Source organism: Budorcas taxicolor, chromosome 8 (genome assembly GCF_023091745.1).
Source record: "Budorcas taxicolor isolate Tak-1 chromosome 8, Takin1.1, whole genome shotgun sequence".
NCBI classification, from domain to species: Eukaryota; Metazoa; Chordata; class Mammalia; order Artiodactyla; family Bovidae; genus Budorcas; species Budorcas taxicolor.
The window spans coordinates 29,766,062-29,788,247 of NC_068917.1; the positions used below are offsets into that span (position 1 = coordinate 29,766,062).

General features: G+C 43.2%; 1 protein-coding gene and 1 non-coding gene across 2 annotated transcripts in view; both read right to left on the reverse strand.

Annotated features, from left to right (window-relative positions):
• Positions 1-3,028: 3,028 nt before the first annotated feature.
• The window catches only part of SH3GL2 (SH3 domain containing GRB2 like 2, endophilin A1), a 223,064-nt gene continuing 203,906 nt past the window's right edge, over positions 3,029-22,186 (reverse strand). The window contains exons 4-9 of the mRNA XM_052644954.1: positions 15,899-16,042; positions 13,405-13,538; positions 11,420-11,578; positions 8,899-9,002; positions 6,747-6,877; positions 3,029-4,446 (exon numbers count right to left, since the gene is read on the reverse strand). Coding sequence (XP_052500914.1) covers positions 4,247-4,446; positions 6,747-6,877; positions 8,899-9,002; positions 11,420-11,578; positions 13,405-13,538; positions 15,899-16,042 — 872 coding nt within the window. The 3' untranslated portion in view covers positions 3,029-4,246. The remainder of the gene's footprint in view (positions 4,447-6,746; positions 6,878-8,898; positions 9,003-11,419; positions 11,579-13,404; positions 13,539-15,898; positions 16,043-22,186) is intronic.
• LOC128052943 (U6 spliceosomal RNA) lies at positions 18,159-18,265 on the reverse strand. The gene has a single exon (XR_008199893.1). It is a non-coding gene; the product is annotated as a U6 spliceosomal RNA (small nuclear RNA).

Sequence of the window (22,186 nt, forward strand, 5' to 3'; positions counted from 1 at the left end):
TTAACTTATATGCAGAGTACATCATGCGAAATGCCAGACTGGATGAAGCACAAGCTGTAATGAAGATTGCTAGGAGAAATATCAATAACCTCAAATATGCAGATGACACCATCCTTATGGCAGAAAGTGAAGAGGAATTAAAGACCTGCTTGATAAAAGTGAAAGATGAGAGTGAAAAAGCTGGCTTAAAACTCAGCATTCAAAAAGCTAAGATCATGGCATCTGATCCCATCATTTCATGGCAAATAGATGGGGAAACAATGGAAACAGTGACAGACTTCGTTTTGGGTGGGGCTCCAAGATCACTGCAGATGGTGACTACAACCATGAAATGAAAAGATGATTGCTCCTTGGAAGAAAAGCTATGACCAACCTAGATAGCATATTAAAAGCACAGATATTACTGACAAAGATCCATATAGTCAAAGTTATGATTTTTCCAGTAGTCATGTATGGACGTGAGAATTGGAGCATAAAGAAAGCTGAGTGCCAAAGAACTGATACTTTTCACTGTGGTGTTGGAAAAGACTCTTGAGAGTCCCTTGGACTGTGAGGAGATCAAACCAGTCAATCCTTAAGGAAAACAGTCCTGATATTCACTGGAAGGACTGATGCGGAAACTGAAGCTCCAATACTTTGGCCTCCTGATACAAAGAACTGACTCATTAGAAAAGACCCTGATGCTGGGAAAGACTGAAGGTAGGAGGAAAAGAGGATGACAGAGGATGAGATGGTTGAATGGCATCATGGACTCGATGGACATGAGTTTGAGCAAGCTCCAAGAGTTGGTGATGGACAGGGAAGCCTGGCATGAGGTAGTCCATAGGGTCACAAACAGTCAGACACGACTGAGCGACTGAAATGACTGACTGATGAACGTTAGGGTGTATATGTCTTTTCAAATTAGTCTTCATCTTGTCTGCATATATGCCTAGGATTGGGATTTCTGGATCATATGCTAAATCTTTAGCTTTTTTAGCTTTTGAGGAATCTCCATATTGCTCTCCATGATGTCTCAACTAATTTACATTCCCACCAGCAACTTAGGAGTGTTTCCTTTTCTCCACACCCTCTCCGGCATTTAGTGTCTGGAGACATTTTGATGATGGCCATTCTGATTGGTGTGAGGTGATCCCTCATTGGAGCATTTTCATTTCTCTGATAATCAGCAATTTGGTTCTTAATCTGGTTAATAAGATGGTCTTGAAATGAGTCTTAAAAAGTGCCTACATGGTTTGATTTAGAACTCTAGAAGCTGTCTTGAAAAGAGCTTTGGGATAATCTTAATATCCTAAACCATTGCTAAATGGATAGAATAAGTGTTGGCAAATTCCAGGGTGTATGTTATATACTATAAACAGTGTAAGGGAAACTTCAGTTCTCAGTCATGCCATTCTTATTGTTCACTTTTTTCGTTTGACATTAACACATTATGAGATTACTCCGTGTGGTGCTGGGTCTTGCTGCTAGTTTCCCTTTGATGTTACAGAACTACTATTACCCAAGTACGGCCACATTGGCATGTGTAGCGTTAAAGACAACAGAATGCTTCACTGGTTCAAATATTGCTTGACTATATACAGGCTTCTATCCGGACTTGCTCTTCTGCACGGATCATCTATTGTCCTGTCCCCGTATCAACATCACACTTTCTTAATTACTGTAACTTCATGTTTTATATCAAGAAAACGTCCTCCATCTTTGTTGTTCTTCTTTAGAAAGAAATATCCACTTGCATTTTCACATAACTTTTATGATATGCTTGTCAATTTTCAAAACTTCCTGAGATTTTGGTTGAAATTGCGCTAAACCTATACGTCAATCTGAGTAGAAATAACATATTTACAGTGTTGAGTTTTTCAATCCATAAATATCTCTTCACTCATTTAGGGTGTTTATTTTTTCTCAAACATGTTTCATAAATTTCTATGTAGAGTTCTTACATAATTCTTATTAGATTTATATCTACGGACTTGAATTTTTATGCCTTTGTAAATGATGTATATTTTAATTACTTTTTTCTAATTGACCGTTACTGGTATATTACATTTTTTGGATATTGATTATATATCCAGTAATCCTATTAAATTTACTTACTGAGTCTAATAGTTTACCTGTGATTCTTCTGGATTTTCTCCATTCACAATAAAATCATTGGTAATTTCTTCTTTAAACTGGTTTGAAGAATTGATCTGTAATACTCTAACTCACAGGTAGAAAAAAAATTTCAGTTAGAGAAATTATATATAATATATATGTTAGTTAGCATATCTTCTGTAAATCTTTAGAAGTTAGATTAAAACTACTTGCTTTATATTAGAACTTTTGGATTATTGCCCTCAGCATGGAAGAATACAAGGACACCCAGTACACAAAGAACATGTTTATTTTCTCAGGAGCTCAGGAAATACATATTCTGTATGCACTGCTCCCCTCCTCCCACCCCACACCCTCAGTAGACACAGCAAGAGAAAAGAATGCTGGCTTTTGGCCAATCTGTATTTCCATGTCGATTCCTTTCTCTTCAAGCATGAAAGAAAACAAAAGACTGATTGAAATGATATCTTTTATTTGCTCCTCTGAACATTATATTCTTCTCATGATATCAACATGATGCTATCTCATTTAACTTTTATAGAAGTCTTTTTCTTCCTACTTTCTTATCTTTTTTTTTTTTTCAAATCTCCTCCTTTCCAGGGTTACCAAGAAGTTACCAGTGTCCCGGCTAACTCCTTCTTGATAATGGAACTTGCCCTGCTTACAGAGAAGTAGGTCTGAGGTTGGAAGCAGGTCTGCTTTGGCTGTATCAGAAGGCAATGAAGACTAGTCCACCCACCGCTGGACCCGGGCAACTAACACAAAATAAAGCACTGGAGCCTTTGGTTCTGTCTTCAGCAATATTTATTGGAAACAGCAACGCTTCCCGTGGGAAGACTTTATACATTAAGCAGTAAGATTTGCCTTTCACTCCACATGATCCACAACCGCAAGTGGCGCATCCGAAGCAGCACATTGAACCTCTGGAAGAATCTGTACAGCTAGATAAATAGAACTCTGGATACCTAACAAGACTTTAATGACTGATACAAAAAAAACAACAACAACAACTCATAAGCGTACGCATAGCACTGTACACACAAAATGAAGAGGAGATAGAAGGGACAGAAATAAATGTCATTACTGAACTGCAAAAGAGTCTTGCATATGCAGCCACACATCTTAAACTGCTAAGCACAAAAATCGTCTTTATTTGGTCCTCATTGAGGGCAGAATATGCACAAACGATGTTCAAAGAACACAAGGTGAAAGTGGAATGGGAAGATAGTTACTGTTTCTTGGTCTATGAACTAGTGGAGAAATGGTTTCGAGTGCTCTCCTTGTGTTTCTGTACCAAATGGATTCATGAAACATGTAATTCACAAACAGAACTGAAGTGAAGACATCTGTTCCCCCTTCCGTGTACCTTCAGAAATGCCCTGTATACATATCTGGTTTCTGTACAGCAAGAAAGGAAAGCTTGGTGACCAGGTCCTTTCCAATTCCTCATAGTAGAGAACCTCTTCAGCTCCTCCCACAACATGATGACTGTCTTACTTAGAGATAAATGGGAATCACCGTCTGGCTTTAACAGCAGGGAGGGAAGAAAACCAGCTGAGCCTCAGAAACAGGCAGAAGCAGGGGAACAAAGGAGACTTTTCAGAGAAGGCTTTGAACCCACACTCAACACTTTCTATGAGAGCGTCCAGGAATTCACTCATTCAGACCAGAAGATAATTTGCTGGTGAGGGAGGCTTTCTTGGACAGTTCTGTGACTCACACGTTTGGGAGGGGCTGATGTGAAAACAAGAACTTTCTCTTCTACTTAAATGGAGAACCTGAGACCTTGAGACGGCCCGCCGGTGATAGACAATATCTTCAGTAGGATGGTGGATATGTGATGTGGCTCATGGTCAAATTCTCAGAGGCCACAGCCTCCTGAGAACTGTGTAAACAGCAGTTCTGTGACTACTGGCTGGTCTCAAATGGTATTGTAAAAGCACATGCCATGCCCACCAGGCTAAGAAGATATCATCCATCACCATGACTCTTGTGGGATCACACAAGTCAACCAAACGTACTCAGTGGGGCTTGACGACTTGGACCACTGCAGCCTGCACTTGGGATGTATTGTAAGCAGCATTACCAAAGCAGTGGTTAAACCTAACTATCTGGGTCAAGAAGAGGTGAGGCAGCCAGCGTTAACATCCTAGTGGGGCAGAGCAACCAGAATCTCCACATAATTGATGGGGAAGAAGCCTGACTGGCCGTGGAGCATCCCCTCATACCAGTTCTCATCAATCTGGTTAGTGAGTGTGATGATATCACCCTCTTTAAAACCCAACTCCCCTTCATTTTCAGGTTCAAAGTCGTACAGAGCTCGGCAGCAGGGCTGATCCATTGGGGCACCTGGGAGTGAGAGCAGGAGAGAAGAACACAGAGAGACAAGGGGAATTTAACACACGCGACTACTGCCTGCGGCACCTGCCTGCCTTGCTGCCCGCCCTCGGCTCCTCCCTCTCCTCTTCCTGCTGAAGCTTCCTCTTGGCACTGGTCCCCAGTGTCTGCTACATGGCACCTTGCTCTCTACCAGTCTTCAGAAGTTCTCTCACGTTTCTGGGAGTTGCTGAATTCCTGTTTCTTTTTCCAGTATTAAAAATTGGTCACATCTATTCTTTTGGTACATACAACACAGTTCATCGAGGCTGGGCTTCCTAACAATGTGCAGAGATGGAAGACCCAATGACTTAAGGAGTCTTAGAGAGATTTGGACTTCCCAAGTGGCACTAGTGGTAAAGAACCCACCTGCCAATGCAGGAGACGTAAGAGACAAGGGTTCGATCTTTGGGTCAGAAAGGTCCCCTGGAGGAGGGCATGGCAACCCACTCCAGTATTTTTGCCTGGGAAATCCCATGAACAGAGGAGCCTAGTGAGCTACAGTCCATAGGGCTGCAAAGAGTCAGACACAACTGAAGTGACTTAGCACAGCACAGCATAGGAAATTTAGGTTCATAATGGAGCATGGCCAAAATCCTTTCCACACTAGCACTTTAAGATCTCTGCCTGTATGAAATAGTACAGTTCATTACATGGACAATGTTTTGCAGCATCAGAATAACAGTGTGGTTCACACTTCTTAAAAATAAAGACCTCAGTCTCTGGAAGTTGCTGTAATATAGTGACAAACAAGACAATATAAAACATTGTGTTCAAGTTCTTACTCTCTGTGACCTTGCATAAGGTACTTCAGTCTCAGTTGCTTTGTCTAAACCTGGAATGAACAGTTAGAACTTATTCCATGGTATTACTGCAGCTATTAAATGAGATTATATAAAAGTGATATAATTATACCTGTGCATTAATATACCGCATATATGACTATGATGTGTGCCCATCAGAGCTATGGCATAGAAAAATAATATATTTACCTTGATTTAAATAATGATGGATGGGCCCTTATCTTAAAAGAGATTTATGTTAAATCAGTAAGCATACTGACAGAGTAGGCATACACATATACGAATAGACTCAGACAGGTGCATGCAGATCCATGCCACCTAGATGGCTTTGAAGGGGAACAATAACATTTATTTATTTTTATTTAGAGAAAGCAAGTTGAGTCTCCGAGAGAAACATGGAATATGTGATTGGTTTCTGAGCACCGGAGAACAGGTTACCTATAACTTACATGACTAGTCTTTGTAACCAGCTAACTTCTAAAAACCACTGCTGTTATCCACACACGGAGTGCTCTGAGCACCAGCTCCGCACAAGGGGCAGAGCGCTCCCACCATCATCACACACGTCACTTCTTTCCTTTGTAGTCTCCTGAGGACACCTATGTTTCCTCCCATCGAACACTGAGCACTGGGGATGCAAGAAACATGGAAGAAAGCTGCATATCCTTACAGTCCACATCTAGTATCAGACAGTTCCTCTTCTTGAACCAAGCAGATTACTAAGGCTGAATATATCGCAAGCACAGGCTTTTACCCGATCTGCATATAGCGGGTGGACAGCAGTGGTATCAGCTAAAAGGATACATTACTAGGTATACACCAATATCCTTGATAGAAAATGAGTTTTCACTTTTATTGTACCAACCTGTTACCACAGCACAGTGAACTGGCTGGAGGGTAGGGAGAGGAGGAAAGTCGAGCAGCTATTGAGACTCAGAATATATTCACCTGCAAATATACTCGCCCATGCGTTTCTTTGGTTCCAGGAATCCAGTTTCCTAGAGCTGCTGTCTGTGGGTTATAAGTGAGTGTATGTGGGCACATGCTGTCCAGGGGCATTCACCTTTATGCAGGCAAGATTCATACAAGCAGAAAAACAGGCGGAAAAAAACCCATGACATCTCTACAATGAAACTGACATATTAAGGTGATTTTAAGACTACAAAGTCAGGTCAAAATCAAATGTGCTTGCTGCAGCAAGTAAGTGTGGGCTGATGGTGGACAGTGAGAGAATAAGGGACTTACAAAGAAAGTTTAATAGAGGGGAGAGAGTAAAGGAGAGGAAGGGAGAGTCAATGAGACAAGAAGGAACTCCATTAAGTTTCTATCTGATAACACCATTCTGTAAGAAATATATTACGGTGTATGCCTCACATAGCCAGACTGGACCACTCCTATAATTTCTGGAAGCATGTCGACTGGGGGTGCCCAAGGCCTGTGGAATGGATTCTGCAGCTATCAGCTCCTTACCTGCAGGTTTGGGGGTGCCTGTGTGGGAAAGGCCCCCATTGGGCTGAGTGCTGTCCCCAGTTGAAAACTCCAGGCTCATTCGAGGTTTAGGCTGATACTCCCTTCTTGGCTGGGATGAAGCTTGTCTTATTCTGCATTAAAAAGAAAAAGGGGATGCAGCCAATTAAGACACAAAAAGAAAAGCCATAAAATCCATAAAATACTTAGGTTACCCACCAATCCACCATTGTGGAATATGAGAAAGGATCCTTAGTTTTCTTTTCTGTGTCTTTCTCCATGTTTTATGCCACAGTCACACCCTCTATGGTTATACCCTCACTGTCTTCATTCTTCCTCTCACTTGCTCCCTCATTTACTCAGAGCTCACTTTGCAAGGATGCACTGTGTTAAGTGCCAGGAACACAAAGACCAATCAGTCACAGGCCTTACCCTCAAGCTTATGGTCTGGTGGGAAGACAGAACATAAACAACCGATTACTGTAAACTGTAGTAAACACTATTATGGAGATCTGCATAAAATGTTATAGGAACACAGAGGTAGAGCTGGGGGTGAGGAGTCTACCTGTCCATGGAGAAGTCAGAGAGGGTTTGAGGAGAAAAGTAAAAGATGGTTAGCAGTCATTTCTAGATGAACAGCTGTTCCCAGAAGACAGTTATTCCCTACTGAGCTTGAGAATGTGTGGAGGGAGGAGAGGAGGAAATAAGGTATACCCTGGGTACAGCACAGAGGAAGGAGAAAGAATCCAAGGGAGACGGGAGGAAGTGGGAAATGTACAGGCAGCAAACGTATTCTGCACACCCCGGAGTGTTTTCCACAGCGCCAGATGCTCACTAAGCAAAGTGCACAGCCAATCCGCAAGTGTGGGGGCCGTCTAGCGTATGGCAATTGTAAAATGACAGCTCTGAACATAGTTCAGAAGGAAGAAAGAAAAGTGGCCTTCCTGCTCAGCAGATGTCACAAAGATGCATCACGCTTCTTTAGTACGATGAAATGCATGGCTTTCAACCCTCCTAGAGGCTTCAGAGCATGACACATGTTTCCACAAGGGTTCCCTGTCCAAACACTGGTCAAGGAAGACACTGAGGAGAGGAAGAGGCTGGCCACATGGCAACAGGTTGAGGAAGTTTCTCATAACACAGCCCTATACCGGCAGAAGGCCTTGTGCATTGATAGCCGTATCATCAGCTCTGAGAGCCTAATCTGGCCATAAGCTGAGAATAAAATCTCTTGAGGCAATCCTTTGATGTGCACACATTCAGCTCAAATAAAATAACACGTATTACACAGCACAGGGCCACCACAGACAGCTGTGCAGGCTGTGCCTCACAGCTCTAATAATTACACCATCCCAGCCAGGATACGGGGCCCATCTGAGCAGGCTGAACAGGCATAAGTAATCAGCTCCCTCTGATGGACCTCCTCACCACTTAGAGAAACACAAAGTGTGAAACGACACAAGCTTTCCAATAGGTCATGCTTACACGGGAGCTCCTGCGGCACCGCTGCATGACCCTGAGCCCAGGTTTGCTGGTCTGTTAGGTGAGGTTAACAATACTTGGTTTACAGGGCTGTTACATGACTGATGATGATATGCCTTCAGTACCCATAGCATAGCTGGATGGCAAACCACATCCATTATCATCAGTAGCCTCCTGGGGGTCCCATCTGCAGCAGACAAAGTGTTACCTACGTATTGATTGCTCATAAAACACATGATGATTGTTGGTTGGTCACTAAGTTGTGTCCAATTCTTTTGTGACCCCATGGACTGTAGCTCACCAGGCTCTTCTATCCATAGGATTTCCCAGGCAAGAATACTGGAGTGGGTTGCCATTTCCTTTTCCAGGGATCTTCCCGACCCAGAGATCGAACCTACGTCTCCTGCACTGGCAGGTAAATTCTTCACCACGGAGCCACCAGGGAAGCCCAGACACAATATTAGGAAGGGATGAAGGAAAGAGAAGGAAACGAAGGAAAACAGAGCCCAAGACAATATAAAATCTAAACCAATGATTCACAAGGTGCTTATGTAGGATCAGTAGGAATCCTGAAGAAAGTTTTTCTTCTAATGTATTCTGATATTTCCACTTCTCTATACACCATTTGATAGCAAGGAAATGGAAATGGGAAATGCAGGGAACTGTACAATACCTTTCCTCCAGTCTGACGGTGACCTGCTGCAGGATCTGGACTGCCTGCTTATGGTACTCCAGCTGGGCTTGGACGAGCGCAGACAGCTGGCTCACCTGCTCGATCTGCAGATCAACAGGCAAATCACGTCTTAGTTACCAGCTGACAGTCCTGAACCATCTGCTACCGCCCAGTCCAAATGACGCAGCTACCCCTGACACACAGCCCAGTGCTTGGCAGTGCCCATGACTGTGCAGGGAGCCAGGCTAACTGATAGCTTTGCAGGTAACAAATTGATTAAAGAAAAGAAAGCATCCCTGTGCTTGGAAACTCTAGTTCTAGGAGAAGAAACGTTAGTCAGAATCCTCCCAGAGATTACAAAGCTCTCATCAAACAGTCTCATGCTTAGCCACAACCTTCTGATTAGGATTTGGCTTCTTTGACTGACTTTCTATAGGACAAGATGCATTGACAAGAACATTCTTTGCTGTCTATACTTCTCATGCTAAGTCAATATCAGTGCTGTTAATAAAAATGTAAATATTGATTTCTCATATGAGGCACTATGGGAGGCAGTGTGGTTTGACAGAAAATCTTTTGTTCTCTCTGACCCTCATCTGCAATGTAAAAGGGCTGGGTTAAGTGACACCTTGGGCTCACTCCACCTCTAATATTCTGAGCATCCTTGGTTACTCGTCATGTTGTGTCTTGTGTTGTGATCCAGTTGAATAGCGGCCTCTGAGTGAATACAGGCAATGCTACCCCATGAGTTTTGGAGTGGGGCTGGGTCCTTGGTGAAGAGAAGGGATGCTGTGTCTCAGGTCACCCTCTCCCTCATGGTGTTCCTCCTCGGTAGGTAGATGGACACATTGTTTTACATAATCACAAACTAGCAATGTTCCTGGAGAGTCTGCAAGTCTGGATATGTTCAACATGCCTCCCCTGTCACCAATCAAGGGGGGTGGTAAATACCTAAAGGCTCTGTAAATATCTTGGCAGAAGCTGGTGAACAACTGATGGGGCTAGAGGTGAAGATAAGCAAGGACAGAAAATCTGGTTAACAGGTCTTATGACATAAGTGGTTAGAAAGCAAATTTTAAAGCCATGCAAAATAATTCAGCATTCTGGAAATGTGAAGGCAACTTTTAAACTATCTCACCTATATCCCAAATGTAGTATCTATGTGACAATCTTCAACCTTAATTGTAATTACCTTTGGAAAGAAAAGGTGAACTTTACCTCAAAATATAGACCATCTTAACCATACATGAAGCTGGCACCGAAGAATCAATGCTTTTGAACTGTGGTGTTGGAGAAGACTGTTGAGAGTCCCTTGGACTGCAAGGAGATCCAACCAGTCCATCCTAAAGGAAATCAGTCCTGAATATTTGTTGGAAGGACTGATGCTGAAGCTGAATCTCCAGTACTTTGGCCACCTGATGTGAAGAACTGACTCACTGGAATGAGACCCTGATGCTGGGAAAGACTGAAGGCAGAGGGGGAAGGGGATGACAGAGGATGAGATGGTTGGATGGCATCACTGACTCGATGGACTTGAGTTTGAGCAAGCTCCGGGAGATGGTGATGGACGGGGAAGCCTGGTGTGCTGCAGTCCATGGGGTCGCAAAGAGTTTGACATGACGGAGTGACTGAACTGAACTGAATGTATATTGGACACATACTTACTGACTACAATGACTGATTTTCTTATTTAATCTGAAGTCAATTTGCCTTACACTTCACATTTCAACAGACTATTTGCTTAAACTATTGGACTTATATAGGTCATCAGAAAGTGAAAGTCACTCAGTTGTGTCTGACTCTTTGTGATGCCATAGACTGTAGCCTGCCAGACTCCTCTGTCATGGAATTCTCCAGGCAAGAATACTGGAGTGGGTAGCCATTCCCTTCTCCAGGCGATCTTCCCAACCCAGGGACTGAACCCAGGTCTCCAGCATTGCAGGCAGATTCTTTACCATCTGAGCCACCAGGGAAGCCCATGTCAACTGAAACATTCTTTATCTCCCTACTATTTATAGTAGTTTAAGATTATTAGCAGACAAAAATCTAGTTACATCGAACTTTTTGTTGTGCTGTCGTGTGTGTGTGTGTGTGTGTGTGTGTGTGTGTGTGCTCACTTGTATCTGATTCTTTGCTACCCCATGGACTGCAGCCTGCCAGCTCCTCTGTCCATAGACTTTTTCTATGTAAGATTACCGGAATGTGTTGCTGTATCTACTGCAGGGCCTCTTCCTGACCCAGGGATTGAACCCGAGTCTTGTGTCTCCTGCACTGGCAGGTGGATTCTTTATCACTAGTACCATCTGGGAAGCTCACAGCAAACTACAGGAATATAGAAACAGCTTTACAATTTCTCAGTCTACTTTATAATTTTAAATTATTTTAAAAAATAACTATCTACTGAAGCTTTCACCACATAGCACTATCAGTCACTCACATTTTAAATTACATAACCCTTTAACACATTAATCCTGTTCCTCAAAGGTGAAGTTAAATTAAAAACCACAGGAGAGTCACTCACATCCATCTCTAAGAGATTGAACATGCTTGACTCAGCAATCTCCTTAGACTCATCAAATTTCTCCAGAGCTTGACGTAACTCTTCATCAGGAATCTTGCCTTGTCGTTTCTTCTTGTAATCAAAGTCCAGGCGTCGCCCCTCCAACTTCTTCAGATGATGCTGAAAAAATCAAGGGCAGAAATGTGCTTTGAAGGGACCTATGGAAAAGGACTACTTACAGCTCACTTCCCTACCATGTCTATTGGCTTCCAAAATAAGACAGGCTAAGTCCTAAAACATCATGTCACCAGAGAAATAAAGAAACACACATCAATGGGGGCAAATGCTTCTAAAGGCTAAGACATTTATGTTTGGGAAACACCTTTAAAAATAATTAACAGCAAGAAAGAAATTGTGGAAAATACTGATGCCCTTTATTGTCTGCCCCTGCTGGGTCAAAGCTAAGGTGGAATATATGCCTCTCCACCCTATGACTAGGGGTGGAAGCTAGGAAGGTTTAGAAAGCACAGGCAGATGGGGCTCACAAGTCTCCATCTTCAAGGAAATGGTATCTCGTGGGAAGGCAGAGGAAAAATGGTTTCCTTGAAATGAAGTGAGAAAGAAAAGTATTCTTCCTTTTTCATATCATAAAACATTTGTGCTGGAAGGGATTTATTTTTGAGGTAATCCAGTCTAGTAGAATCACCTTAAGATGTTTACTAAAACTACAGAGTCTTGATCACCTGAATTAGAATATCCAGGGCTGGGGCCTAGGCAACTTGGTCTCAGCACTTACCCTAACAGACTGATGCAGCTTTAGGAGAATCATGGATTAGTTTAAGTCTCCCATCTGACAGATGGTGACACTGAGTCCTAAGACCTAACTTGAAAGAGACCTTCGTCAGGACCTAACCCCCAACACTGCACAGCAATTCCCCTTTGCGTCACCCCTGATGCACACAGTCCAGGAGTGGGACTGCCCAGCCTTGCCCCAACGCCTCCAGCAACCAATCTGGAAAGCAGTTTTGTAAAGCCACAAAGTATTCTTTTCCTACGAGCTGCAGTGTCCCCCTATTAATGGGTGGGGAAAATGTGCTAGATTTCTCTTGACCCTGGGTGTTCAGGGAGTGAGAGGGAAGGAAACGAAAACGAAGTTGGGAGTGGGGAAGAAAGGAGAAGGAGGGAGGAAGAATATCCTTGACCTTCCTGCCACCACACACCCTGCCTCCAGCCCATGCCCTGATCCAAACTAAGTGCCTATTCCTTTGGAAGGAATATCCTTTTAAAATGTCTGAACCTGCAGTCAGCTGCAAAACAGAGCGCTGGAATCAGAGAGACATGTTAGGTTTGGAGTGAGTCTGCCACCTAGCAACAGCGCGGCAGGGTTGAAGATTTAAGCTAGAGATTGCAGAGACTTCATTTATCTGAAAATCAAATTTCACACAAGTTAAACAGATATCTGTTGAAAGAATGGATGAGCAAACATTACATACCTAGTTAGAGGTTAAAGCCAGTTGAACATTATTTATCTGGAAAAACTAAACTGTTCTACATGTTTTAGAAAGGATAGTTGGGTATTCTTCCTCAAGTCTAACAACCATTATGAAAACACAAGTTTATAGAGTAAAAGAAGAACTGCGTATACAAGCTAAGAACTGGTACAGCTGGTATTTTAGAGGGTGAAATCATCCCAGAAAACAGAGAATAATTAATAAAATTGTATAGTCAGGGAAAGAATATCCTTCTGGAGAAAAATGCTTGAAAAACTTGAAAACCAAACATGGAGAAATTAAATGTAATACTCGTGAGTGGCACAGTCATAATAGTGGGGCAAAAAGTACTACATTTATCATTTATCTTGATTTTTCATGCTGGATTTTTCACAGTTCACATGCTCAGTGTTGACAGCATGCATGGTAAGCTTTAAAAAATGTTTCCTAAAGGAACAGGGGACCTGCATCTGTACAATTCCAACATCCAGTTCCCAAACAACTAGTAGCAGGTACCTGAATTTCCCTCAGATCTTTGTCATGAAGATTCTGAAGGGGGTCAATGAAGTTCTGCTTCACTTCCATGTCCAAGGAGTCCTTGACCTCCGAGAGTTCCCTCATGGCCTCCCCCACCTCACCAAGCGCTGGGCCTGCAAGGTAATAAGGAAGCCCTTGAACATTAAAGAACAAAGATGAAATGCACTTGCAATAAAAGGGCCCATCACAGACCAAACCCAGGAACAGCTGCCTGTCTTCTGAAGACAACCAAGACAAGAGACGGTATATAATGCCCTCTGGAGATCAATGTATTCTCCATCTGAGGCAGTTCATGAAATATCACTGAGTACAACAGACTCAATGCCCCTGGGGGTGGGGGCCGGCATTCCTTACTATAGAGAATATAAAAGTTTGCTTTTCCTTTGAAAAGGAATTGGAAGCTCCCTACCCTCCTTTGCAGGAGCCTCTTAATGAAAGAGAAGAGCGAAAAAGTTGACTTAAAGCTCAACATTCAGAAAACGAAGATCATGGCATCTGGTCCCATTACTTCATGGGAAATAGATGGGGAAACAGTGGAAACAGTGGCTGACTTTATTTTTTTGGGCTCCAAAATCACTGCAGATGGTGATTGCAGCCATGAAATTAAAAGATGCTTACTCCTTGGAAGGAAAGTTGTGACCAACCTAGATAGCATATTCAAATGCAGACATTACTTTGCCAATAAAGGTCCATCTAGTCAAGGCTATGGTTTTTCCAGTAGTCATGTATGGTTGTGAGAACTGAACTGTGAAGAAAGCTGAGTGCTGAAGAATTGATGCTTTTGAACTGTGGTGTTGGAGAAGATTCTTGGGAGTCCCTTGGACTGCAAGTCCATTCTAAAGGAGATCAGTCCTGGGTGTTCACTGGAAGGATTGATGCTAAAGCTGAAACTCCAGTACTTTGGCCACCTCATGCCAAGAGTTGACTCATTGGAGAAGACCCTGATGCTGGGAGGGATTGGGGGCAGGAGGAGAAGAGGACGACAGAGGATGACATGGCTGGATGGCATCACTGACTCGATGGACATGAGTTTGAGTAAACTCCGGGAATTGGTGATGGACAGGGAGGCCTGGCATGCTGCAGTTCATGGGGTAGCAGAGTTGGACACAACTGAGCAACTGAACTGAACTGAACTGATGCTAGGAAAGATTGAGGGCAGGAGAAGAAGGGGACAGCAGAGGATGAGATGGGTGGATGTGATGGACAGGGAGGCCTGGCATGCCACGGTTCATGAGGTTGCAAAGAGTCAGACACGATTGAGCGACTGAACTGAACCCTCCTTTGTAAGTACTTGGGCATGTGTGCTAAGTCACTTCAGTTGTGTCTGACTCTTTGTGACCCTATGGACTGCAGCCTGCCAGACTCCTCTATCCATGGGATTCTCCAGGCAAGAATACTGGAGTGGGTTGCCATGCCCTCCTCCAGGGGATCTTCCTGACCCAGGGATTGAGCTCATGTCTTATGTCTCCCGCATTGGTAGGTGGGTTCTTTACCACTAGCGCCACCTGGGAAGCCCTCCATGAGTACTTGCACGTGTGTATGCTAAGTCGCTTTAGTTGTGTCCAACTCTTTGTGACCCCATGAACTGTAGCCTGGCAGGCTCCTATGTCCTTGGGATTCTCCTGGCAAGAATACTGGAGTGGGTTGCCATGCCCTCCTCAGGGGATCTTCCCAACCCAGGGATCGAACCCATGTCTCTTACATCTCCTGCATTGGCAGGTGGTTCTTCACCACTAGCGCCTTCTTTATTTTCATCTATTTATTTATTTATGGCCACACTGTGTGGAGTGTGAGATCTTAGTTCCCTGATCAGGAATCAAACCCATGACCCCTGCAGTGGAAGCACTGATTCTTAACCACTGGACGGCCAGGGAAGTTCCCAGTACTCGCTCTCCCCTGGAGGAGATCTGTTTAAGGTCAATGTATTCAGCAAAAACTTGGAAGGGAGAGCAGGGCTCAGTTAGGAAGGACAGTTATTTGCTGTGACCTCACATTGTGAAGGAGTGAAAACAGAAAGTGGTTAGTATGGCAGCTGTGGGTCCAAGGAGAGCGAGGTAAAGGAATTCACCCGGGGTGTCACATTAGGTACCCTACACAGATGAGCAGAAACTAAGAAAAAGCTTGTGAAGTGGGGTGTTGACCCATTGCTGAGTGTGACAGTTCCCTCTGCCCCAACGCTCAGTCACTGCCAGACACACACAGTGGTAAATATCCAGGCATCTGGCTGTGTCTGCCAGCTATGGTAATGATGGGATCTTATGAGGAAGAAAGAAAGTGAATAAAATTTCTAAGACAAATGACACTAAAAAATGACAAAGCAACTCTGAAAACAAATAAGGGGCCCATGTGTACAAGACCCAAAACAGAATCAAAATATGAAATGGTCTTAATTATTTCCTGCAGGGATTTTTTTCGGTGGCACTAAGATCCCCAGGACAAATGATGACTGAAAATATGAGGAAGCACACGTTACCAAAGTTGCAGTCATCTCCGAGCTCTCTTCCAAACTTGAGCATGGCCTCTGCCAGCAGCGCCTCTGCCTGGGGGTAACCTGGCCCTTTCTCCTGGCCACGGATTTTTGACATGGTGTTGATCATGCTGAGTTTGGCTCTGGAAGCTGCAGGCAAAGAGATAAGAGACTTCGAAAGCAGGCAGTGTGATGTAGGAAAAACAGGGCTCGGTAGAGAATCAGGCCTTGAGCAGACTCTAAACCAGTTCAGCTACTGAAAATGGTACCTTCACCAATGTCTTTATCTATATGTGCAAGCTGGTCCACAGATAAAACACAACCATGCCCTTTTCATCACTAAACTCTCCCTTTCTTTCAGAATCTCATGAGGAAATTAGCAGGAAAGGCAAAGCTCTCCAGGCGAAGGTCCCATCTTTGTGTCCTCCTGCCCATCTTCCCATCTCTTCTCCTCCCTGCTGTGGCCATGCAGTTCTTCTGTGGACCTGGGGAAGCACTTAAAAACCATGGGGTTATGTGGCCTCTAAGTTCTAGGATTCTGCTTTTATATTTCAATTCTAGGAGCCTATGGACTGAAGTAGGAAATTCATTGTTAATTCTTGCAATGTGGGCCTTTTGCCATGTTTCACTTAGACCACGTATAAAATAGAACTATTTGCAAAATCACTTCTTTACTAAGATTCTGACAGTAAACAGACCCATGAAGAACAGAAATATTGTGTTCATTAAAAAGACTTAATTACTTCCCTTGAACATAACTGCTTCGGAAAATTAGTTTTGTGCCACAAAGACAGCATTTCAATTTCTTTTTTGCTTTTATTTTTATAGGTGAAGTGCCTAGAAGGTAAATCCAGTTTTCATGGAAGAAACAGCTTTATTAGGACACTGTTAGACCCAATGATTAACTTGATGCTATGGTTTCTCAGGTTCATTATCAGTGTTGGGACTGTATATTAATGTAGGATTCCATCTGCATGGCAACCCCTTACAGAATCCCAGCTAATGCATACACTTCCAATATTTAGTGGCTGACATTTCATCTTGAACATTAGGTTCAAATAGGGTTTTATTTAAACATTGGGCTTCAAAGGTTGAATCTGGAGACAAGGAGAATTATTATGAGAGGATCCTCTTGTAAGCCTGTCCCAGGGATATTATAATGAACAAGACACCTATGGTCTCTACCTTAACAAAGCTTACAAGGTAGCATCTATTTTAAAAGCAATTAGAGTGAAGTGTATATACTAAGTGTCATGCAGGGAGATTATAGCAAGTCACAAAAATATAGCAACACCGTAGTCTGTATGGGTGGGCCCTGCAAAGAAGATTTTGGGAGAGAAGCATCTTTAAACTTTGAGTCACATAATGATTAGCAGTTAGTCCTGCTAATAGCAATATACAAAGCCTGGTGGTACCTGGAAAAATATAAGAATATAAAATTCACATTTTCTTTACTCCTCATAGAAAAGTATATCATACATAGTTTTAAAAATTGAAAATGTCATAAGAAAACACATTCTTGGGGGGAATAATATCATTAGAGTTTATATTCAAAGATTTTTCTACAATAAGCCATATTTGAAATCCAGGAAAGACAGAGTCCCTGACAACGTACTCATACCATAGGGAGGCATCAGATACGTAACACTGGCAGCAAATATGCTGGATGCACCACACACAAGGTATCAGGGGAACACAGGGAAGGAATAACAGCAGCACAGATGAAACTGAACTAAGCAGACGCTAGACAGTAAGAGGGAGCGAATGAATGGAAGGAAAGAAGACAAATGGAGATCAAACAGAGTAATGAAGCCACACATGGTGGTTAATCCTTCCAAATCCTGTTTTGACCATTTTACACTCTAAAGATTTATTCCTTTTAGGAAAGCTGGTTACTGATTTGTGCTTATATCTTGGTTCTGCTGAGAGCTGTCTTCTGGTAAGTAATTACCTGAAGTAATTGTAATAGTTAAATATACTGTGGCTGATTTCCAGATTCATCATTTTGAATGTTGTTCAGTTGTGAAGAACTTTATTCTTCCACTAAGTACTTAAGAACATCTTAAATATGTTCTACATTTTCATGTGAAGGGGGAACAAAAACCATGTTCTGTTAGTTTATCTATTTCTTCAAATGAAAATATTTACCTAGTGATCCATATATTTGGAGAAATGGGCTTTTAAATTTATTCACAACTGTTAAGTGTTTTTAAGACTCTTGGCTTAGTAAGCCTCTGTGTTCTTGAAAAACATCATCAGATCTCTAACTTTTTTTTTTTGCTTCACAAATTTGCGTGTCATCCTTGCATAAGGGCCATGCTGATCTTTTCTGTGTTGTTCAAATTTTAGTACATATGCTACTAAAGTGAGCACTAAATTAACCATTTTTAAGTGTTAACATAAGTGTTTTTAAATGATTTTTAAAAGCAGTACTTTAAGAAACAGAGAGGAAGCCTGGAAATTACAAATTGAAGACACTAGAATTCCTATAATCTCAGTCTAGATAGCATCACCAAGTTGGATGTGCTCCTAGGCACCTTTCTCTTGTCTTCTGACACTGCTGCTGCTGAGTCACCTCAGTCATGTCCGACTCTGTGTGACCCCAGAGATGGCAGCCCACCAGGCTCCCCTGTCCCTGGGATTCTCCAGGCAAGAATACTGGAGTGGGTTGCCATTTCCTTCTCCAATGCATGAAAGTAAAAAGTGAAAGTGAAGTCACTCAGTCGTGTCCGACTCCTAGCAACCCCATGGACTGCAGCCCACCAGGCTCCTCCGTCCATGGGATTTTCCAGGCAAGAGTGCTGGAGTGGGGTGTCATTGATTTCTCTGTCTCTTGTCTTCTAGAGGGACCTAACTCCTCTTCTTCGTATTATCTTTATGTTTGCCATACCTTTAGTTTTTCTTTCAAATCGTTACCACCTCTGTAACTAGGCCCCCATCTCTACTCTCCCACCTTCACTATTCTAGTTCAAGCTGCCCCCACTAAGTTTATTGCAGAAACAGCTTCTTAATAGCAACTTCTCCCCTGACCCATGAGAGCAGGATACTGGTATGTTGCTCTGCATATCGTCTAGACAGGATTAGAATGGAGCTGTACACGCAGCAGATGTGTAACCCTGACTGCTGAAGGAAAGAATAAATGCATAAACAGACTACCTTGGAAATTCATAGATGATCATGGCAGTGGTTTTCATAAGCAGATGCTGCTCACCACAAAGAGAGAAAGCCTGTGCACAGAAATTAAGACCCAGTATAGCCAAAAAGAACTAAATATGCTTATTTTTAAAAGCTTTAAAAAAATTTTATAGTTTAATAATATGAGCGTATATTACTTCCATTATGAAGAACTAAATTTAACATATTTCCCACTTCCTTTTCCAGCAGGAGACCTAATTTAGTTGTGCAACTGGATAAACAATACTCACAGTATGTTTATAGTCCGGGCACTGCTCTAACCTCATGAGTCTTTCCACTAAAAAGTTCTACTGAAAACTATATTCAGTGGAGCAAAGAGAATTGGCTAGGAAGAGAGAAGTTCATGAGGATAAACAGGTGAAATGCCATCAAGAAAAAACCCTCAGAGGCAAGGTCTCAGTGAGTCCATAGGTAGGTGATTTCTGGAAGAAAAGGCATCGGGCGAACTGAAACAGAAGGAAGTGACATCAGGGTGATCAGAAAGGCTGATGCATCCCCCAGAGGGTGTCCACTGCTTTGCCTTCTGCTAAGAAAGGGGGTGGGGAGGGCAGTTTCTTTTTTGTTCTCAAAAATCCAGATTATCTTTTCAGGAAGGGAAACAGGGGCAGCCAAAGCTTGATCAAATCAGCTCCTGACTCTAAAGCATCATCTGCAGCATCCCTTGATGTGCTTTTTAATTCTGGGCACAGCCAAAGGGAAGTCAAAGCTCTGCTGAGAGTAAAACAGAAGCTCTCGTCACGCTGCCAGATGGACTTATTCTCCTCTGACCTAAAAGTGGTGTCCCTGTGAGTCACTCCTCAGTCTCTCCTGAGTAACTAGCATGGTAACTAACTGGAATGTGGAAAACCCAGAACTTCTGCTAAATCTAAATTTTTAAAAATTCACTTATTAATTCAAATGAACAGGAAAACAAACCATTAGATCTTGTCTCTCATGAAAAGCAGCATACTACATTAAAATACACATTAGTTTTGGCTCATTCGAACTAAAGAAAAAAATCCAGGCTTCAAATCTTGCTAGATATGTATCCCTGAACATCAATTCTTCTGAAAGCAGTTATCAGGATTCAGTGATAAACAGCCACAAGAGCAACTAGCACACGCACACTCCACAGGCACTGGAGACAGGCGAAGGCACCCCTTTCTACCTTCCATGTCCTTTTCCTAGGTGTGAGTGTGTGTGTGGGGGGGGGGGGGGGGTGGGAGGGTGTGGGTGTAGTGTCCCACCAACAACCGGGTTGTAGGGGAAACTATATTTCCCAGAGCCCCTTCCCTGCATGTTTCCAAGCTAGAGCTGCTCCAGAGTGAGGCTGTACGAGATCTGGGAGGCAACAGTGAAGCAGCAGCCATGCATGCGAGCCTCAGATGAACCCTGGTTCCAGTGTGTCCTCGAGGTCATACTCTGTGCCTCAGTTCAGTCCAGTCGCTCAGTCGTGTCCGACTCTTTGTGACCCCATGAATTGCAGCACGCCAGCCCTCCCTGTCCATCACCATCTCCCAGAGTTCACTCAGATTCATGTCCTTCGAGTCAGTGATGCCATCCAGCCATCTCATCCTGGGTCGTCCCCTTCTCCTCCTGCCCCCAATCCCTCCCAGCATCAGGGTCTTTTCCAATGAGTCAACTCTTCATGTGAGAGGTGGCCAAAGTACTGGAGTTTCAGCTTTAGCATCATTCCTTCCAAAGAAATCCCAGGGTTGATCTTCAGAATGGACTTGTCGGATCTCCTTGCACTCCAAGGGACTCTCAAGAGTCTTCTCCAACACCACAGTTCAAATGCATCAATTCTTCGGCGCTCAGCCTTCTTCACAGTCCAACTCTCACATCCATACATGACCCCAGGAAAAACCATAGCCTTGACTAGATGGACCTTTGTTGGCAAAGTAATGTCTCTGCTTTTGAATATGCTCTCTAGGTTGGTCATAACTTTCCTTCCAAGGAGTAAGCGTCTTTTAGTTTCATGGCTGCAGTCACCATCTGCAGTGATTTTGCTCTTCTCAAATGTTGAGAATGTTGATTCTGGTGACCAAGAGTGCCCTCAGGCCCACCACAAGACTGTGCTGCAAACTCACAGAGGGGGTGACCTTAAAGAGCCAACCAGCTTCCACAGCTTTCCTTCCATGCCAGCTGCCCTTTGCAGTGTTGCTTCCAGAGCTGGGCCTGCCCACCCTCCAGATTCCCAGAAGTTTGTTTGCCTGGGTCAGGGCTGGTCAGTGAACTTTCTCTGATCCTTAACCCCACTTTTTTTTACCTTTACTTACCCAGCTCTTTCTACAACTATGTAAGCTCTAGTTCCTTTAATAAAAGTCTTAGCCCATAATAACCACTATGGCTTTGCTTTCCTTACTGAATTCTGACGAATGCAGTGGCTGATGGTCTAATATCTAAACTAACAAAAATTTATGATCTCTTATAGGAAATAGATGGGGAAACAGTAGAAACGGTGTCAGACTTTATTTTGGGGGGCTCCAAAATCACTGCAGATGGTGACTGCAGCCATGAAATTAAAAGACGCTTACTCCTTGGAAGAAAAGTTATGACCAACCTAGATAGTATATTCAAAAGCAGAGACATTGCTTTGCCGACCAAGGTCCGCCTAGTCAAGGCTATGGTTTTTCCTGTGGTCATGTATGGATGTGAGAGTTGGACTGTGAAGAAGGCTGAGTGCCGAAGAATTGATGCATTTGAACTGTGGTGTTGGAGAAGACTCTTGAAGGTCCCTTGGAGCGCAAGGAGATCCAACCAGTCCATTCTGAAGGAGATCAACCCTGGGATTTCTTTGGAAGGAATGATGCTAAAGCTGAAGCTCCAGTACTTTGGACACCTCATGCAAAGAGTTGACTCACCGGAAAAGACCCTGATGCTGGGAGAGATTGGGGGCAGGAGGAGAAGGGGACGACCCAGGATGAGATGGCTGGATGGCATCACGGACTCGATGGACGTGAGTCTGAGTGAACTCCGGGAGATGGTGATGGACAGGGAGGCCTGGCGTGCTGCAATTCATGGGGTTGCAAAGAGTCGGACATGACTGAGCGACTGAACTGAACTGAACTGAACTGATCCTTGGTAGAGCCCTGAAAATAAGTCAGTTAAAATGACCAT